The sequence below is a fragment of the Lissotriton vulgaris genome, chromosome 6 (assembly GCF_964263255.1).
Source record: "Lissotriton vulgaris chromosome 6, aLisVul1.2, whole genome shotgun sequence".
Lineage (NCBI taxonomy): Eukaryota > Metazoa > Chordata > Amphibia > Caudata > Salamandridae > Lissotriton > Lissotriton vulgaris.
Genome location: NC_141694.1, coordinates 1,113,844,147 through 1,113,864,941, shown reverse-complemented (window position 1 = coordinate 1,113,864,941; position 20,795 = coordinate 1,113,844,147). Strand labels below are relative to the sequence as shown.

Below are 20,795 nucleotides of genomic sequence, written 5' to 3'. Positions count from 1 at the left end.
CCTCTTATTGACGGGTAGCCAGTGGAGGTCTTTAAGGTGACCAGAGATGTGTTCGTTGCGTGGGATGTCTAATATGAGCCTGGCTGAGGCGTTTTGGATTCGTTGGAGTTTCTTCTGGAGTTTAGCGGTGGTACCTGCGTAGAGGGTGTTTCCGTAGTCCAGTCGGCTCGTGACCAGAGCGTGGGTGACTGTTTTCCTTGTTTCGGAGGGGATCCAGCGAAATGTTTTTCTGAGCATGCGAAGAATGTTGAAGCAGGAAGAGGATACGGCGCTGACTTGTTTGTTCATTGAGAGTGAAGAATCCAGGATGACGCCAAGGTTCCGTGCGTGGTCTGTCGGGATGGGTGCTTTTCCGAGGGCTTCCGGCCACCAGGAGTCGTCCCAAGCAGAGGGGGATGTGCCTAGGATGAGGACTTCTGTTTTGTCTGAGTTCAGTTTCAGACGGCTTTGTTTCATCCATTCGGCGACTTCTTTCATTCCTTCGTGCAGGTTAGTTTTGGCGGTGCCGGGGTCATTGGTGAGAGAAAGGATCAGTTGAGTGTCGTCCGCGTAAGAGATGATGTTGAGGTTGTGTTGGCGTGCGATGGCCGCGAGGGGGCTCATGTATACGTTGAAGAGGGTGGGACTGAGTGAGGATCCTTGAGGTACGCCGCAGATGACTTCAGAGGCCTCGGACTTGAATGGAGGAAGGCGGACTCTCTGGGTTCTTCCGGTGAGGAACGAGGTGATCCATTCCAGTAAAGGTGAGCCTAAGTCCTGGGAGAGGATCCAAAAAGGCTTTCACTAGCGCAAGTAAGCAGCAAGTTGTCGTGGTATATGTGTGTGTAAGGAATCTCTCGTTTGTTGCTCCCGGGTCACCGTGTTCCATGTATAGGACCTATACATGGAACACGGTGACCTGCCGGGTCGGAACTATCACTGGTAGTGCGACCTATTGACGAGTGTACCATTATCACAGCCCTGAGGAGTCGCGAAGACACTGATCCCACGCGACGAAACATGTGTCGGCTGGTTGTGGAACTATCAAACTTTCATAAAGCACCTCTGCGTTAAAGATTTGGCGTGTTATTCTGTTGACTTTGGCCCTTTTCTTTCTAAACTGTGTGTCATACTATACACAACTGTAAATGATTTTGTTTAATGTGTGCATAGGCAAACTGTAGTAACTGTTTTGTATGTTTGCTCGCTTAACATACTGTTGAGCGGTTAGGGGGTCTTCTCCGCTCGCCTGTTTGCACCTTACTTACTCAGTCCACTTAACTACATTAGCGTCCACATCTGGTAGAGCGCCCTGAGAAACTCTGAAACATTAAAAACCCTTTTTCTGTATGTGAGTCCTGTGCTCTCCACGCCACTGGAGTCAAGCTATCCTGGCTGAAGACGGCTGATAGCCAGAAACCGGTCTTAGAATGCTTGATTCCGGTCCAGGGAAGACATGACTTGGCATTTCGGGCTGGACTGTTCCCATGAGGCAAAGGGTCAAGGCTGATTTGCATATGGCCATGTCTGAACTGGGGTGTGTGGTGAGCAAAAAAAACAATGGATTTAGGCCCAGATTTCTGTACTGGGGTGAATGTATGACATTGTTCTGCATTCTGTTTATCAACTGTTGTTTTTGTATTCAGGATATGGACATAAATCTCCACCCACATTCCACCCATCTTTTTAATTGGCTCCTGTCCTTTGTAAATGGTGGCTTTTCATTGGTCAATAAGTTTAGTAGTCCCTCCTTAGCAGCGCCTTCTCTCTTCTTGTAACATCCCATGAGGACACCCACTGGGTATGTTGTTACTCCCTGCCCGAAACCAGTCCCAGTGAGCCTGTTTCCAGTCCAGGGAGGACTTGGCCTTGCCGTTTGGGCTGGACTGTACCCATGGGGAGCAGGGTCAAGACAGATTTTCATATGGCTGGGTCCAAACTGGGGTGGAGTGGTTAGCAAAAAAACGATAGATTAAACCCAGATCTGTGACTGGGGGGTGAATGTTTGATTTGTTTAGCATTCTGCCCATCACATATTCTTTCCGCTGGAATGAAAGATAAACCTCAGTCACAAACTAATAAAGGAAATGTATAAAGAGGAAGCAATGAGCCAAGTAGGTATACCTGCAATAGTTGATAGAGCTGAATGATAAAAGCAGTGATTATACTAAAATAGAGAGTGTAACAGTTTTCAGTTTTTGGTGGAAAGTGAGGAGATTGGTTTGGGACCTAAGAGTATGAGGAAGAATACTCCATAGATCAGGGGACAGGTTCAAGAAGACAAGTCCTCAGCATCATGCTTGGCAGACAGCTGGATCCTTCAGCAATTTGGCTCTATGTCTGGTAAACCAGGAGCCTGGAGAGCCTCTGAGGAAGACAATCCTCCTCTATAGGGGCTATCATAAGAATTGTTGACTTCAACTCCAGCGTGGCCATAGAAGGTGGTACAATGGATGTCAGTGACAGCTTTGAAGGCAACACAATATCTTGTCTTAAAACAGTTAGTCTGGCACATCTTGTCTGTGATGCCATCTCCAATCTTGAAACCTGGTGGTATTCCTCACCCGATGTCAGAGGAACAAGCAATACATTCATAACGAATATGCTACTTACCAGTATGCATCTGTTCTTGGAATGTAGGGCTGCTGACATTCATATCTGTGCATAGATCGCCGCCTAGTGTTGGGTCCGGATGATTGCACATTGTTGTCCTGGAAGAGTCTTCGAAGTATCACGAGATAGGTGGCTCCTCCCCTGGACTACAGTGCGCATGGGCATCGACTCCATCCTCAGATTGTTTTTAGCCATTGCGGCCAAGATGGAGTGGAACTCAGTGATTGATGACCCTGCTAGAAGTATGTGTAAATTCTGCAGCTGCTACAGGCGCCGGGGAGGAGGGCGGGTGATATGAATGTCAGCAGCCCTACATGCCAAGAACAGATGCATACTGGTAAGTAGCATATTTGGTTCGAGGCATGTGGGCTGCTGAATTCATATCTGTGCATAGAATACATAGCAGTCCCTCCATTAACGGCGGCCACCCGTGCCAGCTGCAGCAGTTTGGAAAAGTGTTTTGAGAACAGCCTGCCCTACAGCTGCCTGCTGTTTGGAGTGCACATCAACACAATAATGCTTTGTAAATGTGTGTGTAGTAGACCATGTGGCTGCTCTACATATGTCTTCCAAAGGAATGTTTCCAAGGAATGCCATAGAGGCCCCCAACCTTCTGGTGCAGTGGGCCCTTGGTGGAAGGGTGAGAGTACGTTTGGCTTTCAGATAGCAGATCTGGATACATTTAACGATCCACCTAGCAATACCAGCCTTGGAAATAGGGTTACCTTTGTGGTGTGGTGCAAAGGCAACAAAGAGTTGCTTAGTCTTCCTAAAATCCTTGGTCCTATCGATGTAATACATCAGGGCCCTTTTGACGTCAAGGGTGTGGAGCATCCGCTCCGCCAATGACTCAGGATTTTGGAAGAAAACAGGCAATTAAATAGTTTGGTTAATATGGAATTGAGACACTACCTTAGGAAGGAATTTAGGGTTAGTGCGAAGCACCACCCTGTTAGAATGAATTTGAATAAATGGCTCCTGGATAGTTAGTGCTTGGAGCTCACTAACTCGTCGCAGTGAAATAATCGCTATGAGGAAAGCCACTTTCCATGTCAAGAATTGAATCTTGCAGGAATGCAGTGGTTCAAAGGGAGGACCCTTCAGCCGGGTGAGGACCACATTGAGGTTCCACTCAGGAGCTGGTGGAGTCCGCGGAGGAATGACTCGTTTGAGCCCCTCCAGAAAGGCCTTAATGGCAGGCACCCTGAAAAGGGAGAGGTGCTGTCTGTTCTGGAGATAAGTGGCCATTGCAGACAGATGTATGCGAATGGAAGTATAGGCCAGATTACATTTGTACAGATGGAAAAGGTAACAAATGATATTCTGAATAGACGCATCCAGCGGGTTAATGTTGTGGTCTGCACAATAAATGACAAACCGCTTCCATTTTGCCGCGTAGCATGCTATGGTGGTGGGCTTCCTTGCCTCCCGAATGATGTCCATGCAGTCAGAAGGCAAGTGCAGATAGCCAAACTCTAAGACTTCAGGAGCCAGATCGCCAGGTTGAGCTGTTGCGGATCTGAATGCTGAATGTCGCCATGGCTCTGCGTCAGAAGGCTGGGTGTGAGACGTAGCCTCTGATGCGGTACCACGGGCAGTTCTAGAAACGTGGTGTACCATGGTTGGCGAGCCCACGTCAGAGCAATTAGGATGAGAGTCATCGAGTGCTGCCTGAGCTTGCGTGCCACCAGCGGTATCAGAGGTGCTGGGGGAAAAGCGTACGCAAATTTGCCTGACCAGTTCATCCATATCGCATTGCCCTGCGATTGTGGGTGTGGGAACCTGGCGGCGAAGCTTTGGCATTTTGCGTTCTCCCTTGTGGCGAACAGGTCTATCTCTGGATGACCCCACATTTGGAAGTACGGTTGGAGTACTGATGGATGTATTTCCCACTCGTGCATTTGGTGGCTGTGCCTGCTGAGCAGGTCCAATGCTATTCAGGATAGGTAGCGCACAGCTTGTTTAGATATGTTTTGGGTTCTTGTGCACTTTAAAGTTTTTAAGTCAGTTGGGTGCTCCACCAGGTAACGTGTCCGTCCTAGGCACGTCTGTTTAACAAATAGATCATGTGTCACCATGAGACCATGGTGTCATCCCTGTACTTTGGGCACTCCTTTGGTTCTCATAAAAGCGAGACTCCAAGTATCGTTTGACGAATTATTTAATCATTCATCTGTGTTATCATTATACTTCATTTAGATCAGTTCAAATCGTATCAATAGAATTTTCACAACGTAAATACATCCAATTGCTCCAATGCATTTCGGGCAAACATGCCCAGCATCGGGGAGTTTCTGCAATAAAACGAGACATAGCACTAAGGATGGGTTTCCATCATGTTGTCAAATAAAGTTATCAAAACGACGTGCAAAATCACTAAAAATAACTCGGGTGAAGGAGAGCGTGGTGTGCTAGTGAATCTTAGCAATTATCCGATATCCGTGAATATAAGGGAGGTCTGTGACTTCTGTGAGAAAATTTACTGTGCGCGTTAGGTAGTCAAAGTGAGTAAAAAGCGGGTCTGCGCGAATCATCTGTGGCCGTTAGCGTGGGGTGTACTTAAGCGCTAGGTGAACTAGACGTCAAAGTTTACCAGTGCAAGTGAGCTACATGCATACCGAGTAGAGAGTCTAATGGTGGTCTATTGGAAATTTACTCGTTGTGATGTGGTCGATAGCTACGGTCGTCGGTGTCGCGATCTCCGTGCACGAGTGAGAAACAGGAAGTGCTGTGAGTTAGTTAATTTAGTCACGACAAAAAACGGACTAAAGAGTGTGCGAGGAGGAGTGCGGCCATCTTGAAAGAGGAAAAAACCAGGCGGTATTACGAAACAAAAGTGTGTTGCTTATGTGAAAAATATAACAACAATCAATCGCATATTAAGAAACAATGTCAACAATTTAAATAAAGCATGAGAATTCTAAACGGTCATTAAGACCCATTGGTTTCATGGATTGCATACGGTAAAGCCAAGCCATTTCTCTCTGAAGTAGGTGCTTGTTATTGTCCATCCCTTCAATTTTCTGCACCTGTTCTAGGATCAAAAACTTAAGTTGAGACACATTGTGTCGATTTTCGTTAAAGTGTGTTGCTATGTTGGATTTTGAGTTTTTTAGTCTAATGTTGGATTTATGCTCGTTAATATGAGTTTTAATTTTTCTCTCTGTCCTTCCAATGTAGCTTTTCCGCATGGACATTTGATTAGATATACGACATTGGCAGTGTCGCATGTGACATTCACAAAAAGTTTTACAGGAGTTCCTTTCATGGGGTGGTTCACAACAGTTCCCGTGATGATGTTATTACAGTTTCCGCAATTTCTGCATGGTCTAGTGCCTTTTGTAGGCAATCTTTCCAGGTGCTTTTTTGTTAAAATTTCTTTTAGGTTAGCACTGCGGGTGTAAGCAAATAAAGGTGGTTCCTTAAAGGTGGTGCCAAAATCCGGTTCAATGCTCACGATCGGCCAGTGTTTTAGAATTATTCCTTTGTATGAGGGACTCATATTCGAAAATTTGGAAACTAGTACCATCCTGTTGGTTTGTTCATGTGAAGTTTTAGAGAACAGTGTCTCCCTTGGGGTGTCAATGGCTTTCTTTTTCGCACTTTCTATGAGGGTTGGAGGATATCCTTTTGCTTGGAACCTTTCTCCCATCTCCTGTAATCTGGTTTTAGTTCGATCAGGGTCAGATGTGATTCTTCTAATTCTTAGCATTTGAGATATGGGTAAATTAGTTTTTAAAGATCCTTGATGGTGACTGGAAAAATGCAATGCATTGTTGCGGTCAGTTTTTTTATGAAATAAATTTGTCTCAAAACCTGTGGTAGTAACCGTGATCTTGACGTCAAGAAAGGTGATGGCCGCACTCCTCCTCGCACACTCTTTAGTCCGTTTTTTGTCGTGACTAAATTAACTAACTCACAGCACTTCCTGTTTCTCACTCATGCACGGAGATCGCGACACCGATGACTGTAGCTATCGACCACATCACAACGAGTAAGTATCCAATAGACCACCATTAGACTCGCTACTCGGTATGCATGTAGCTCACTTGCACTGGTAAACTTTGACGTCTAGTTCACCTAGCGCTTAAGTACACCCCACGCTAACGGCCACATATGATTCGCGCAGACCCGCTTTTTACTCACTTTGACTACCTAACGCGCACAGTAAATTTTCTCACAGAAGTCACAGACCTCCCTTATATTCACGGATATCGGATAATTGCTAAGATTCACTAGCACGCCACGCTCTCCTTCACCCGAGTTATTTTTAGTGATTTTGCACGTCGTTTTGATAACTTTATTTGACAACATGATGGAAACCCATCCTTAGTGCTATGTCTCGTTTTATTGCAGAAGCTCCCCGATGAAGGGCATGTTTGCCCGAAATGCATTGGAGCAATTGGATGTATTTACGTTGTGAAAATTCTATTGATACGATTTGAACTGATCTAAATGAAGTAATAATGATAACACAGATGAATGATTAAATAATTCGTCAAACGATACTTGGAGTCTCGCTTTTATGAGAACCAAAGGAGTGCCCTAAGTACAGGGATGACACCATTTTCTCATGGTGACACATGATCTATTTGCTGAACAGGTCCGCCATCTGATTGTCTTTGCCCGGGAGGTGTTCCGCCATGAGGAAGATGTTCCTCTGAATGGCCCACTTCCACATGCTCTGAGCCAGGTGAGACAGCTGTGGAGAGTGTGTTCCTCCCTGCTTCTGAATCTAGTACATGGCTGTCATGTTGTCCGTCCGGATCAACACTACTTTGTTGCACAGATGTACCTTGAAGGCTTTGAGTGCCATGAAGATTGCCATCAGTTCGAGAACATTGATGTGCATCTTCCGTTGCTGTTGCGTCCACAGTCCCTGCACCGTGTAGTGGAGGACATGAGCTCCCCATCCCTGGAGAGAGGCGTCCGTCGTCAGGATGATCTGTGGCACAGGCTCTTGGAACGGTCGGCCCTTGCAAAGGTTTCGTGGATTCCACCAATGCAGAGAGTTGTATGCCCGACCGCTCACCAACACTAGGTCTTTCAACTGCCCGTGAGCCTGAGTCCACTGACGTGCTAAGAACTCCTGAAGCGGACGCATATGTAGCCTCGCGTGCGGGACTATGGAAATGCAGGAGGCCATCATGCCTATCAACTGCATGAACACTCTTGCTGGAAGCGAGTGTTGAGGTCTGAATTTCTGTATCAGCGAGTGAATGCTGCTGACCCTCACTGAATTCGGCTGTGCTGTGGCCGCCAGAGTGTTTATGGTCGCACCCAGATACTGCCGTACGTGGGCGGGCTGGAGGTGGGATTTTGGGTAATTCAGTGAGAATCCCAGATCGTGCAGTAGGTGAATGGTGTGGGTCATGTGGTCGGCACACTGCTGGGCTGACTTCGCTTGGATGAGCCAGTCGCCCAGATAAGGGTAGACATGGATATTCCGTCTTCTGAGATGCGCCGCCACTGTCGCCAGGCACTTTGTGAACACCCTGGGTACCGTGGTGACACCGAAAGGCAAAACTTTGAACTGGTAGTGCTGGTTTTGTATGGTGAAACGGAGGTATTTCCTGTGTGAAGGGTGCATTGGAATGTGAAAGTACGCATCATTTAGGTCTAAAGTTGCGAGAAAATCCCCCTGCCTGAGTAACGGGAGCACTTGCTGCAGGATCAGCATATGGAAGTTCTCCGACAGGATGTAGTAGTTGAGGGGCCGGAGGTCCAGGATGGGCCTGAGGGACCCGTCCTTTTTTGGTATTAAGAAGTACAGGGAGTATGCCCCTGTGCCTCTTTCCTGCACCGGCACGAGCTCTATAGCTCCTTTTTGCAGCATGACGGTGACCTCCTGCTGCAATAAGTGCAAGTGCTCGTCCGATATAGGACGGCGACTTGGGGGCATGTTGGGTGGAGTGGATGTTAACTCCAGACAATAACTGTATTGAATAAGTTTTCTGACCCACCTGCCCGTGGTGATGGACTTCCAGATGGGCAGGAACTGCTGGAGTCTCCCCCCGACCGGTGTTGTGTGGTCGGGGGCAGTGACAAGGCGTCACTGTTTGCTGGTGGCAGAGGATCTGGAGCCGTTGTTTCCACGTCCTCTGCCCTTGGCGCTGTTGCCACGATATCCACCTCGACTCTTGTTGGTGTAAGTAGTCTGGGTGTTGCCCTTGTAGTATTGCGTGGACTGGGAGAGCTAGCCCCTGGAAGACGCCTCTAGTGCTGGAGCGACAAAAGGACCCACCCCGAAACTGCTGGGACTGTAAGGCACCCATTGATTTTGCAGTCTCAGTATCCTTTTTTATCTTCTCTAGGGTGGTGTCAACCTCCGGGCCAAACAGGTGATCTGGGTTAACCGTTTGGTTCAGGATGGTGGTATGGATTTCTGGCTTAAATCCAGAGATTCTCAGCCAGGCATGTCGCCGAAGCATAACACTAGTGTTTATGGCTCTGGCAGCGGTATCAGCGGCGTCCAGAGCCCACTTAATGGAAGCGTTAGAGATCAGCTTCCCTTCCTGAATCAGCATCTCAGCCCCTTCCTTGTATTGATCAGGCAGGTGTTGCAACAGGGTCCCCAGTGTATCGTAGTGTGCCCTGTCATAGCGCGCCAGAAGCGCCTGTGTGTTAGAAATGCGCCAGATGTTGGCTGCCTGTGCTGCTACCCTCTTCCCCGAAGCCTCAAAGACCTTGGATTCTTTGTCTGGGGGAGGAGCATCACCCGTAGTTTGAGAATTAGCCCTCTTCCGGGCATTCGAGACGACAAGGGAGTCCAGAGGCAACTGTCCTTTAATGTAGGTAGGATCAGTAGGCGCTGACTTGTATTTCTTGTCAATCCTAGGGTTTATCACCCTTGCCCTGGTAGGTTCTTTAAAGATCTCAGCAGCATGCTTTAAAACACCTTTCAGCATAGGCAGAGTTTTAACAGTTTTTTCTGATACCGAAAAGGTGTCAAAGAGGAAATCCACATCCACAGGGTCAGCATGTAGCTGGACGTTGTGATTATTAGCTGCCCGTTCAATGAGGGCATTGAAAGCAGTAGAGTCTTCAGTAGGCGACGTTTTAGCAGAAAAAAGTTGAGGGTCTTGACCTGATTGAGGATCCCCAGGGTCACCACCAGCTGCCCGGGGTTCATTAGTATCCTCAGTGTCTGTATAGACTGGATAACTGTACTCATCCTCATCATCTCCCTCACCAGCGTCCACATCCGAGTAAGTGGGCGACACATCATGAGTCTGTGGGGAAAGAGGTTCCACCAAGACGGGAGAGCAAGCAGAGTCCTTCTTCTTTTTGAGAGGGATCTTGTAAGACTCTAGTTGTGGTATGGGGTGATTTTCCGCTTCAGAAGGGAAAGCCTGCCCGTTTCGGCGTCGATGAAGTGTTCCTGATGCTCATCCCCCGAAGGTCGTCGAGGTCGTGGGCCGTGAACCACCGATGACGCCTTCGGCGACGAGGAGACCTTTTCGGGCACGCCGGCCACTGCCATAGGAGCAAAAGCCTTCGGCGCCGTCTTAAACGGCAACGTGAAATGGATCGGCGTGGACGCCTTAGGTGGTTTCTCCACCGGTTTCGCAGGCAGAGGATCCGTCGGATCGACTGACGCGGTGCCTTCACGGATGCGCTGCAGGGAGTCCGTCACCTTCTTGGTGAACGCGCCGGATGGGCGCGCCGGTTCAATGGAATCCTTCGAGGCCACTTTCGAAGTCGACTCTCGAGGCGCAGCGCCCTTGGCCTTGTCGTGCGGACGCGGGGTCGAGAGGACCTTCGGGTCATCGAGTCTCTTCTTCAGGTCACTGAGAGTCTTCTTCGGCTCGCCGACAGCCTTCTTCGGGTCGACAAGACTTTTGCCGGTGTCGATCGTCTTCGGCGCCGGTGTCGATCGTCTTCGGCGCCGACGCGCCCGACTCGACCACCTTCACTTTAGCCTTTGGCGTGGCAGACTTTGGCTCGACGCCCTTGACTGTAGTTTTCGGCTCGACAGCCACCTTCGGCTTCTTCGGCGCCGAAGCCTCCGAGGCCTTGGAGCCGACCAAAGCCATGCGCACTTTCGGTTTCGATGCTGGCACCTGCGCAGTATCTGGCATCGAGACCGTAGGTTTCACTTTTGGTTTCGTTTTGCAAGGGAGTGGCTCGGCAACAATGTCCGTGGCCGGGCCCGTGGAACCCATAGCGAGATGTTGGGTAAGGCCCGAAGGCGATCCCTCGACCTGGGCCTTATAAATCGGCACGGCCCCAGAGTCAGTTTGAGGAAGCTCCTCATCCGAGCTATCCTCAATGGCCCCGAGGGCCCCGTCATCGTCGTCCCCTACCACACCTCAGCATCCGCGTTGTAGTCTTCTTTGACGTCGGACGCGGGGTTTGATTCAAAAACGTCCTGGATAGATTCGTCCTCGACATCCCCTGCATTGAAGATATCCACAGGCGCCGGAGCAGATTGCTGGGCCTCCAGGCGCGCAGCTCGTCGAAGCTTAAGCGTCTTCTTAGACCTGAAGCGGGAACAAGCCATACACTTGTCCTCATCGTGGTCCGGCGACAGACACTTGTTGCACACTGGGTGGACGTCGATGTGGGGGTACTTCGAGTAACAGACCGGACATCTCTTGAATGGACTTCGGTCCATGATGGACATTCGATAGGTCAGGAGCGTCGACTGGGCCTTCCGCGCCGACAGCACGCGGGAGTAGAGAATTCGGCTCGGAGCCGAACTAGAAGAAGTAATGCCGAACGCAAGACAATACCGACGTATAGACTAAAGACCTTTTGGTCTTAAGAAAGTTTTCTACCAATTCCGACAAGAGGGAATAAAAGACATCCGAACCCAATGGCGGAAAAAAACAATCTGAGGATGGAGTCGATGCCCATGCGCACTGTAGTCCAGGGGAGGAGCCACCTATCTTGTGATACTTCGAAGACTCTTCCAGGACAACAATGTGCAATCATCCGGACCAAACACTAAGCGGCGATCTATGTACAGATATGAATTCAGCAGCCCACATGCCTCGAACGCAAATCTATCCTACTCGGCAATTATGAACTTTAACTGCGCCCCATGGTGGAGTCAAAGACGCAAATTGTTCTCTCATTTGTGTAATAACTGATCTAATTCCAATTTGAAAGTCTCAAAGAGTATCACTGTGGATGCCACAGGCACCAAGATGTAAAAACCTTCACGAAAATCCTATGGCCTACTTTAAGCAAGGAGATGTCATCAATTACACAGAATATGAGCACTTTTTCTTTGAATTAATTTTTTATTCTTGGATAGTGTTTACAGAAACAAATTCTGCCATAATTAAACAGGGGTGTTCCTTAACAGGATTGTTATAGAGAATTAAGATCTAACACTAAACAACTGACAGCTTTAGTTTAGAAATGTGTATGGCAATGGTAACTATAATTTTCAAAATTATTAAGAAATGTATTAGAGTTCGCAGTTTAACCGTTGAAACATAACACAAGCCATGTATAATGGTTCATCTATCTTTTAAAGAGGTAGAGTGTTACATGTGCAGAAAGTACGTGTATTGCACCAGAGGAGCTGTATTGCATTGCAGCACAGAGCTTAACTAACCTTTTGCATGCTCATGATGAGCTGAGCTCGTCATGAGGCACGGTGCTCCGGTGCTCATGACGAGCTCAGCTCGTCATGGGCCGTGGAACGCTCAGGTGCGGGGAGAATTCCCCTGTTGTGCTGAGCGTTCCACGGGAGCCAATGCACCTGTGACGAGCTGAGCTCGTCATGAGCACAGGAGCGCCGTAGCTCATGACGAGCTCAGCTCGTCATGAGCATGCGGGCGCTGTGGGCGCCCCCCTCCCCCCAGCACAGCGGGGGAATTACCCCCGCAGAGAAATGGCTAAAGAACCAAAAGACCCAGCACAAATAATCCTATTCTTTGAACATGCACTAATGGGATGCCAAATATGATGTTACTTGTAGATTTTCATGTCTAGCAGGCTTAAACTGACATTGAATCATTGTCTCTTTTTTAGAAAATCATGAGAATGTCGTCTATCCATGGTGGGTTTGGCATGTGGCTCAGAAATGTACCAAGACATGTTGCAAAGGTATGCGAATGTACGATTGCACGATGCTCCAAAGATAGGCTCTGCAAAAAGGCTGCTGTTAGCAGACACCAGCATAATATTAATGTTACTCTTAACTTCTTTCCCTGAGTGTGTGACCCTATCGTCAAGGAGTGAGGTTTAAAATTGCTTTTACAGAGTACATATGCTTCCGGGGTTTACCAAAATCCCTGGTTTACACAGGAAAGGGTGACAGCAGGCAGAGGATATGCTGCAACTTTTCGGCAAACCTCTAAATATGCTGGCAATGCCTCATGTTAATAGCATCACCTCTGCCATGTTTCACCAATGTTTTTAAGTGCAGCTTTTAAAGAGAATATTATTTGTGGTGTACCTGTGAAAAACACAAAAATGCTTACAAAGATGTCCTGTTTTGCCTAAGAATAACTTCTCCCATCGTAAACATTTTGTACGAGGAGTTAGGAAGAAGTCTCATCTTTGCATCTTAAAAGACTTGGAAGGAGATTATATCTCCAGCAACATGTCTTTTAAAACCCTCCCTTTCTACACCTTTTCGTTCATGCAGTTTTACCTTTGAGTGATACTGCAGCTGTTTGAAATCTTCGCCTATTCCTTTCCTTTAAAGAAGCCATGATCAGTTCATGAATTGAAAATGGAAGAACGTTTTCCTATTTCTAAGATGCTTGAACTTACCACTTTAGAACCCAAATCTACTTCTTAAAGTCTTGTGTTCCCGATTTTCTGAAGACCTACTGGCAAAGTCCTCTAAAGGCTCGCCCACTAACTGCTTAGGAGGCGCCTCTCTCCACAGCCTATGTTTCATCTAGTCACCAGTAAAGCTGGGCTCGCTCTTGATCTAAGGTTATGTTCTGATTTGTGTGACGATAATCATAAGTATGCAGGACCTCTTGTGTGAATTACTGTACACACCTTAGTGTGAATCTCACATTTGACCGCGGCCAATACGGGCAACTCGTAGAGGCCCACCTTATCAGAGCTTCTAATCAGCAGATCAACCGTATGAGGGCAGCCCATATAAAGTGAGCTGCAACATTTGATTGTCCATATAAGTACCAAACTTGCTTGAGATATCAGGATGAATAGGTTATTTTTTTCAATTAATTGAAAACAATCCCTAAAAGAGATAGATGATTCAGGGAAAGATAAAATGATTACTGAAATATTTAGGAATTATGTGGTGTTCTAGATCGGCCAGCTTTATTTGGACTTCTGAAATTGGGCGGAGGGGAGCAAGAAGCAATGAAACGAATCCGGTGTGTTTTTACAAATAAGGATGAAGGAATTTTGAGACAGCATTAGACTCAGAGAAGTCAGCAATGATTTGGTGGACGTTTTTTCTAAGTGATCATTAGAGACAAAGAACTGAAATTAAATATTCATGTGTGAAACATGTGTCGGCACTTAGGAGGCGGTTGGAGACCAACAATGAATGAAAATGTTTGACCATGAGAACCAGTGGAATTGAATTGGAATGTTCTATTAATTGATGATTTGCACTTTTCGTTGCTCTTTTTCCTCTCAACCCGTTTAAACGGGTATTCATCAATATGCAGCAACGTATGTAGCTCTAGATGCAAGTTGCCCGAGTTCTGTATGTTGCAGGAATACATTGCATTAAAAAAACAGATTTAAACAAAATCCTGAACAAGACTACTTCTTAGCTTAAGTTATTTCTCCTAGGTTCTAGTCTCTCCAGGCTTTCACTTACAACAAATGTATTAGTATTTAGGTTATGAGACCTGGCATTTAATCTGAGTTATGATTTGAAAACATCTGTTTATGCAACTTGGAGTCTTTCATGTTAACATGACATTCACAGCACACCGTAGAAACTAGAACTAAATCCCTGATACTACTTTTATGCAGGTTAGTGTCAGGGTCGGACTGGTCGTAGCGGGCATCAGGCTGGAAGGGTGGAGGTGGATTTTGCAGGGGTTGGGGTTGCTTTTGTTACAGGGCGCTGGTGTTGCAGCAGTGCTGCTATATCGATCCCCAGTAACAAAGTCAGCTGGGGCTGGTCCATCAAAATTTCCAGTGCTACTTAGGGTTCCCAGTCCGGCACGTGCTAGTGTTGGGGAATAGCTTCCTTGTGCGACCAATTAATCTACATATTTTGCTCAGGAACACAGGTACAAGGTAGAAACTGCAACCGCTGACACAGATATCAATAATCTATTTAGAAATTGAAAATAATGTTTGATCGGATAGCTACTCCAACACTAGATTATTCATGCAAGTACAAATGACCAACTCTCAGCACATCAGCTCCTGAGTCTGGGACAAAACCACCTATTAACCTATGCTAAAGCAGAGACAAAACTGTAAACCTTAAAACCACTTGTTCACAAAGTGGCAATTTAAAAAGGACTACAAAGGCATCAAAATAATTGCTGTAGCGTTTCTAATGCAGTACAGTGGAAAGAGAAGTTGTGTAACATTAGTGCTAAGAGAAAACTCTGATGACTGCACCACTATTGCACAACAAATCAATTTGTTTAGAATTGCTCATTGTCATGCACACGTCCCTACTGGCATTTTATCGGAGATTGACTCTTGTTACAAACAGAGCCTACCACGAATCGAGATGTTTAAAGACATGTGCAAAGTGGGCCCTGGCCCAGGCCCCAGCCTCTCAGGGGGGACCCTGATAGAACCACCTCTGTTCTGCAGGGTTTCTTGCCCCGATGACCTTGGAGAATTCTTAAACAGATTGTTTTAAATATCTTTTTCCTTTAATTTATTTTTAATGTTGATGATGTATGGGAGTCTATTACAGACATTGGCCAGGGAAATATTTGTTTCAACCTCTGCAACATCCATAAAAAACGGTTTCTTTTACCTCAAAACTGGACCCAACGTATTAGAAATGGGGGTGTCACAGAGATTATTTGCAGTAATATTAGTGAGCTACTGCTGTGTTACAATATTAAAAATACATGTCACTATCCTTAAAAATTAGATGTAAATATATTTAGAATTTGTACCAGTGTGCCTGTGCACTCAGTGAACTGGCCAGAGAGGGCATGAAAGAGCTGAAACTGGATCATACATTCAAAGCTGTTCAGAACAGGGGTCCCCAAAATGTATTTGGCCCAGGGCCCCTGAAATGCTTATGATGTCCCTGACTACGAATGTTCCAAAATGGACGCCTTTAAGCCTGTGCACCGACAAAGGAAAAGAAGGAAGGGCATCCATACAAATAATAAAGAATAACACTAGAATCTAGTTTAGCAGAAGAGTGGCTTACCGTTTCCTTTGACCTGTGCAACTCTTGTGCAGCCTGTCCTCTCTCCCGCAGCCATGCTGATTCCTGCTGATGCTGCTGCTTTTCAAGGCTTGTTACAGTCACCTGCAGTTGCCTGGCAACAGCTGCTTCATCTTCCTTCTGATGTGCAACCTCTGCCAATCTCTGGTTCAGCAGCTGGATGGTATTTTGGCTCTCTTCAGCCTTGGCACACAGATCAGAGATGGCGTCACTCAGTTGGAGGTTTCTAGTGCTTAGCAGGGACACCTCATCCTTGAATGCCTTGTTCTAGAAATAGATCAAATGAGTTGGCATGGTAAAGGCTAAAAATGCCCTCCCACATGAAACATGAATGCCTCTTCTGATCTCAGTGTACAATAGACATGCACCAAGTGAATAAAAGGTTAAAATGAAAAAATCTAATTTAGTACAAGCAGCTCACCAAGAATATATAATTTTAATGTGAAGGCAAAAAAGTGCTAAATCGAAGTTAATACCTTGCATGATACTGAAAGGTATGATACAAAAAGGAGCAAATGCTGAAGACAATTTATCAGAAATAAATGAGTAATTTCCATGAACCACAAATATTTTGAAGCAATGTGTTAATGCATTGTTCCCACTTACCTCACTGCTCATCGCTACAATGTCATTTTCTAACTTCTCTGTGGTTTTCCTAGGGAAAAGTAGGTAAATAACTTTGTAATCAAACACGACTCATATAAAGCACAAGATAAACAAAAAGAAACAACATAAGTTTCTTAAAATTTTACCTTGTTCATTACCCGTAAAATTCAACAAATTTACAAAAGTACTGCTATCGACCTACCACAAATCCTCTGCGCCCTCCCCTACATCCCAGAGTAATGCCTGAGAAAGTCAAAGACATAATAAAAGATGGGACCAATCACAACTACCATCCACCATCTTCTTCCCTCATTCTACATTTCTGTCTATATGAACAATGGCATCAGGAAGACCGCAGGTTTGAGGACACACTTCTGTATAGGACTGCAAACGACTTCCCATTCAACTGTGTAAAATATTTTATAATCTAAGAATTAAGATAATCATGCCCTTTTATGATCACAATATTATTAACTATGTAAAGGGGACCATAATTCAAGAAAACAGCAAGCACAGTCATTATCAATCTGTATTGAATTGTCCACACGCAGCCTTTCACATTTTTTTCACATGCACTCATCAGATGTTTTCATGCGTTGAATTCCTTGCACCGTCGCTTACCTTTGCCTACTGTTTTCAGCTGCTGAAGCATCCAGGTTTTGCTGTAATCTTTCGATATTATTTCTCAGCACACAGTTGTCTTCAGAAAGTCGATTTATCTCAATTCTAAATAGGAAAAGATGTTGAATGATTTAGGAAACAAAATATTTTGTGTACATTCCATGAAACTATTTGAACTGTATGCATGTTGTTTATTTCAAGCCTTGTCATACGTAAGCAAAGTATATATATATTCCTTCTAAAAATACGCCAAGTTCATTGCATTTACAGTTATTAGAACAGCCCATGTTAACCATTTCAGAGTCCCATACAAAAAAAATGTGTTTAAAAATAGTTCTCCTGATCAATATCCGCTTTCAATCACAGCGCTGGTGGATTGTTTCAGAATTAAAAAGAGACTAATGACACAGCTAGTGTAAATTGCATAACTATCTACCTCATAAGGTGTCAGCCATTTTGTTTGGGCTCCAATGAAAATGAAAATGTCCCATAAATACTCCCCTAATGCTTCATATCCATCAGCACCAGGTTACTTTTTTTTGAGGCAGTAACATTGTGGTATGGTATTCTGAAGAAGGTGAAGTGGTAGAAAAGGGAATCAAAGTATATTAGCAATAAGACGGAGCTATTGGAAGAAGTAACTGACTTACATTTCCGGATAACCTCTTCTTAACATTTGTGACTTTTAGAACACACCAATAATTGGTGAAATCCAAAGAAGGAGATTGCTAAGCAATAAACATGCTGATGAAGTGATTTTTGAAACACTATGACAAAACTGAACATCACACCTTCAGCCTTGCGTCAAGATGAGATTTATAAAACAAATGGGGCTTTCACCTAAGTACTTTACAAATCGCGTGGAACAGGATATTTACCTTCAGTTGCAAATATCCCCTGGTAGAAGAACGGCCAGCACAGCACAGGAACAAAGGCGGATGTGGGTGGGGTGTTATAGACAAGTTTGTTCGCTATTGTCTTCCCATTGGTCACATTCTACCATCACTTTTTACTTTCAGGCACATATGTGTAGGAATGCCCATTTAGCAGGGAATCCTGTAATTTCCCTCTCTGATCAAATTTGGACAGAAGCAGACAATTCATGGCTGAGAAGCTCAACATAGACCTGCCTCATCATGCAAACGGGTCTGCCATCTTACAATATATTTTTTTAACAGTGCCCCTGTGCTTTGGATGAATGCTCCACTCCAAAAATATATGTGTAACTTTGTGTGTAGTCTTTGATCTGGCAGTTTAAATGTGTAGTTTCACGTTCCGATGATGCGTAACATTGTAGGGGAATATGCAAATACAATAAAGGAGAAGGAGTAGTTTCTTACCTGTCACTCCAGTTCTGTAGTAGGGGTATCTCTGTGATAGTCATAATGTGTGAGAAGTCCCGCCCATGTACGGGGACCTCAGAGCAATCAAATTAGTCTCTTAAGTTGTCTTCTTCTGCAGTCTTGCATAGACACTTAAGAGAAAATGAAAGACAAATAATGCAGCCTGACATTAAGAAGGCTACATTGGCCAGCACTTCATCCTGAAGGGAAAAAGGATAGCCAAATAATATTATTAAATTTACTTATTTTACAGAGTTTCACACATAGAGAAACTCCCCTTCACAAAAATCCTTTATCATGATAGAGAGGAAGGGTTGGACAGACAAGCCTCATAGGCTGCCATTATGTGTCTGGAAAAGGGATACCGTGCCTTTAAGGAACCCTCCAGAGACCCTCGGTATCCCATGATGCACAGCCAAAGGCAAGTTACTTTCAGTTCTTATTGAAGGTCTCTTAAAGCCATGCCTGTGGCATCCAGGAAAAAAATAATTCCATCGGGGAGGAGGGTGGGTCCCTTATGACTATCACAGAGATACCCCTACTACAGAACTGGAGATACAGGTAAGAAACTACTCCTTCTGTAGTTGAATAGAATGGCAAGCCCATCCCAACAACCAAATCCAGCGGTGGAAGAAAACTAGAAGAAAAATCCTTACTGAGCAAATAAGTTCCTCAGCGAAGCCTGCCCAACTTGCGCACCTGTCCTGGCTTCAGAATCCAGGCAGTAATGTTAAGCAAATGTGTGGACAGACTTCCACGTAGCCGCCCTACAGATGTCTGCAATGGGAACATTACATAGCAAATCCGCTGTAGCCGCTTTGCCTCTAGTCGAATGAGCCTTAGGCTTACCCCCTAGAGTCTTGTTAGCCTTCTGGTAACGTAGTGGTATACAGGACACAATCCACCTAGATATGGACTGTTTGGGGGTGGCAAGGCCAGTCCTGACTGAACCGTAATTCACAAACAACTGATCTGACTTACGAATGTCTTTGGTCTTATCTAAGTAGAATTTCAACACCGTCTCACATCAAGTGAATGAAGGGACCTCTCCACCGGAGAGGAAGGATGTTAAAAAAACGTAGGTAACGTGATCATCTGGTTGACATGGAAATCAGATATCATTTTAGAGAGAAACTTAGGGTGAGTCTCATGACCACCTTGGAAGCATGAAATACAGTATAGGGCTCCTGACAACACAGAGCCTGAATCTCACTCACCCTGCGAGCCGATGGTATAGCCACAAGGAAAGCCGCCTTCCAGGACCAATGCTGCAGAGAAGCCTTATGAATAGGCTCAAAAGGCTCCTTCACCAATCTAGACAGCAGCACATTCAGCTCCCACGAAGGCGAAGGACGCCTAACGGGGGGAATACCTTCTTCAAACCCTCAAAAAAATCTTTAATTACAGGTATCTGGAAAAAGGATGTTTGTGAAGGGCATTTCCTATACGCAGTTAATGCTGCGAGGTGAACCTTAATAGAATGGAAATTAAGGCCAGATTTAGCTAAATGCAACAGGTATAGAAGGATGGCATCTTCCTTGCAGGAGGTACGGTCAGCATTTTTGGACGTGCACCAAATGCAGAACCTTTTTCACTTGTAGGCATAGGAGGTCCTGGTAGATGGTCTCTTAGCCTCCTTGAGTATTTCCATGCAGTTGTCAGGCAAGTTCAAGTGTCCATACTGTACTATCTCAGGAGCCATGCTGCCAAACTCAACAATGAGAGGTTAGGGTGCAACATCTACCCCCGAACTTCTTTAGAAGGTCCGGCCGACATGGAAGCCGCAGATGGGGTAGGAGAAACCGGTGGAGCAGGTCTGTGAACCACCACTGTCGAGGCCACCCCGGAGCAATGAGGATCATTCTCGCTCTGGATTGAGACAGCTTGATGAGCACTGCTGGAATCAAGGGAATGGGTGGAAAAGCGTACAGAAAGCTGTTCGACCAGCTGATCCATAGTGCATTCCCCAGAGTCCCCGGTTGGTAAAACCTGGAGGCGAAGTCTCGGCATTTGCTGTTTTCGGCGGTGGCAAACAGATCTATTTCTGGAGTGCCCCATCTTGCGAAGATGTTTCCCATTACCTCGTCGTTTAACACCCACTTGTGGTTTTCCTGAACAAGCCTGCCTAGTGCGTCCGCCTGAGCATTCTGCACACCTGGTAGATGGGTAGCCATTATCAGTCCTCTGTGTAGCAGCCAGTGCCAGATCGATTGTGCTTCCTGAGAAAGTGTGTGCGATCTCGAACCTCCCTGCTTGTTGAGGTAATACATTGTGGTCGTATTGTCTGTCTGTACAAGCAGGGAGCT

At 45.7% G+C, this 20,795-nt stretch overlaps 1 protein-coding gene across 1 annotated transcript in view; it reads right to left on the bottom strand.

Annotated features, from left to right (window-relative positions):
• The window catches only part of LOC147708507 (uncharacterized), a 381,831-nt gene that overhangs the window by 75,495 nt on the left and 285,541 nt on the right, over window positions 1-20,795 (bottom strand). The window contains exons 19-21 of the mRNA XM_086927193.1: window positions 17,147-17,251; window positions 16,526-16,574; window positions 15,902-16,186 (exon numbers count right to left, since the gene is read on the bottom strand). Of these exons, the coding sequence (XP_086783319.1) occupies window positions 15,902-16,186; window positions 16,526-16,574; window positions 17,147-17,251 (439 nt within the window). The remainder of the gene's footprint in view (window positions 1-15,901; window positions 16,187-16,525; window positions 16,575-17,146; window positions 17,252-20,795) is intronic.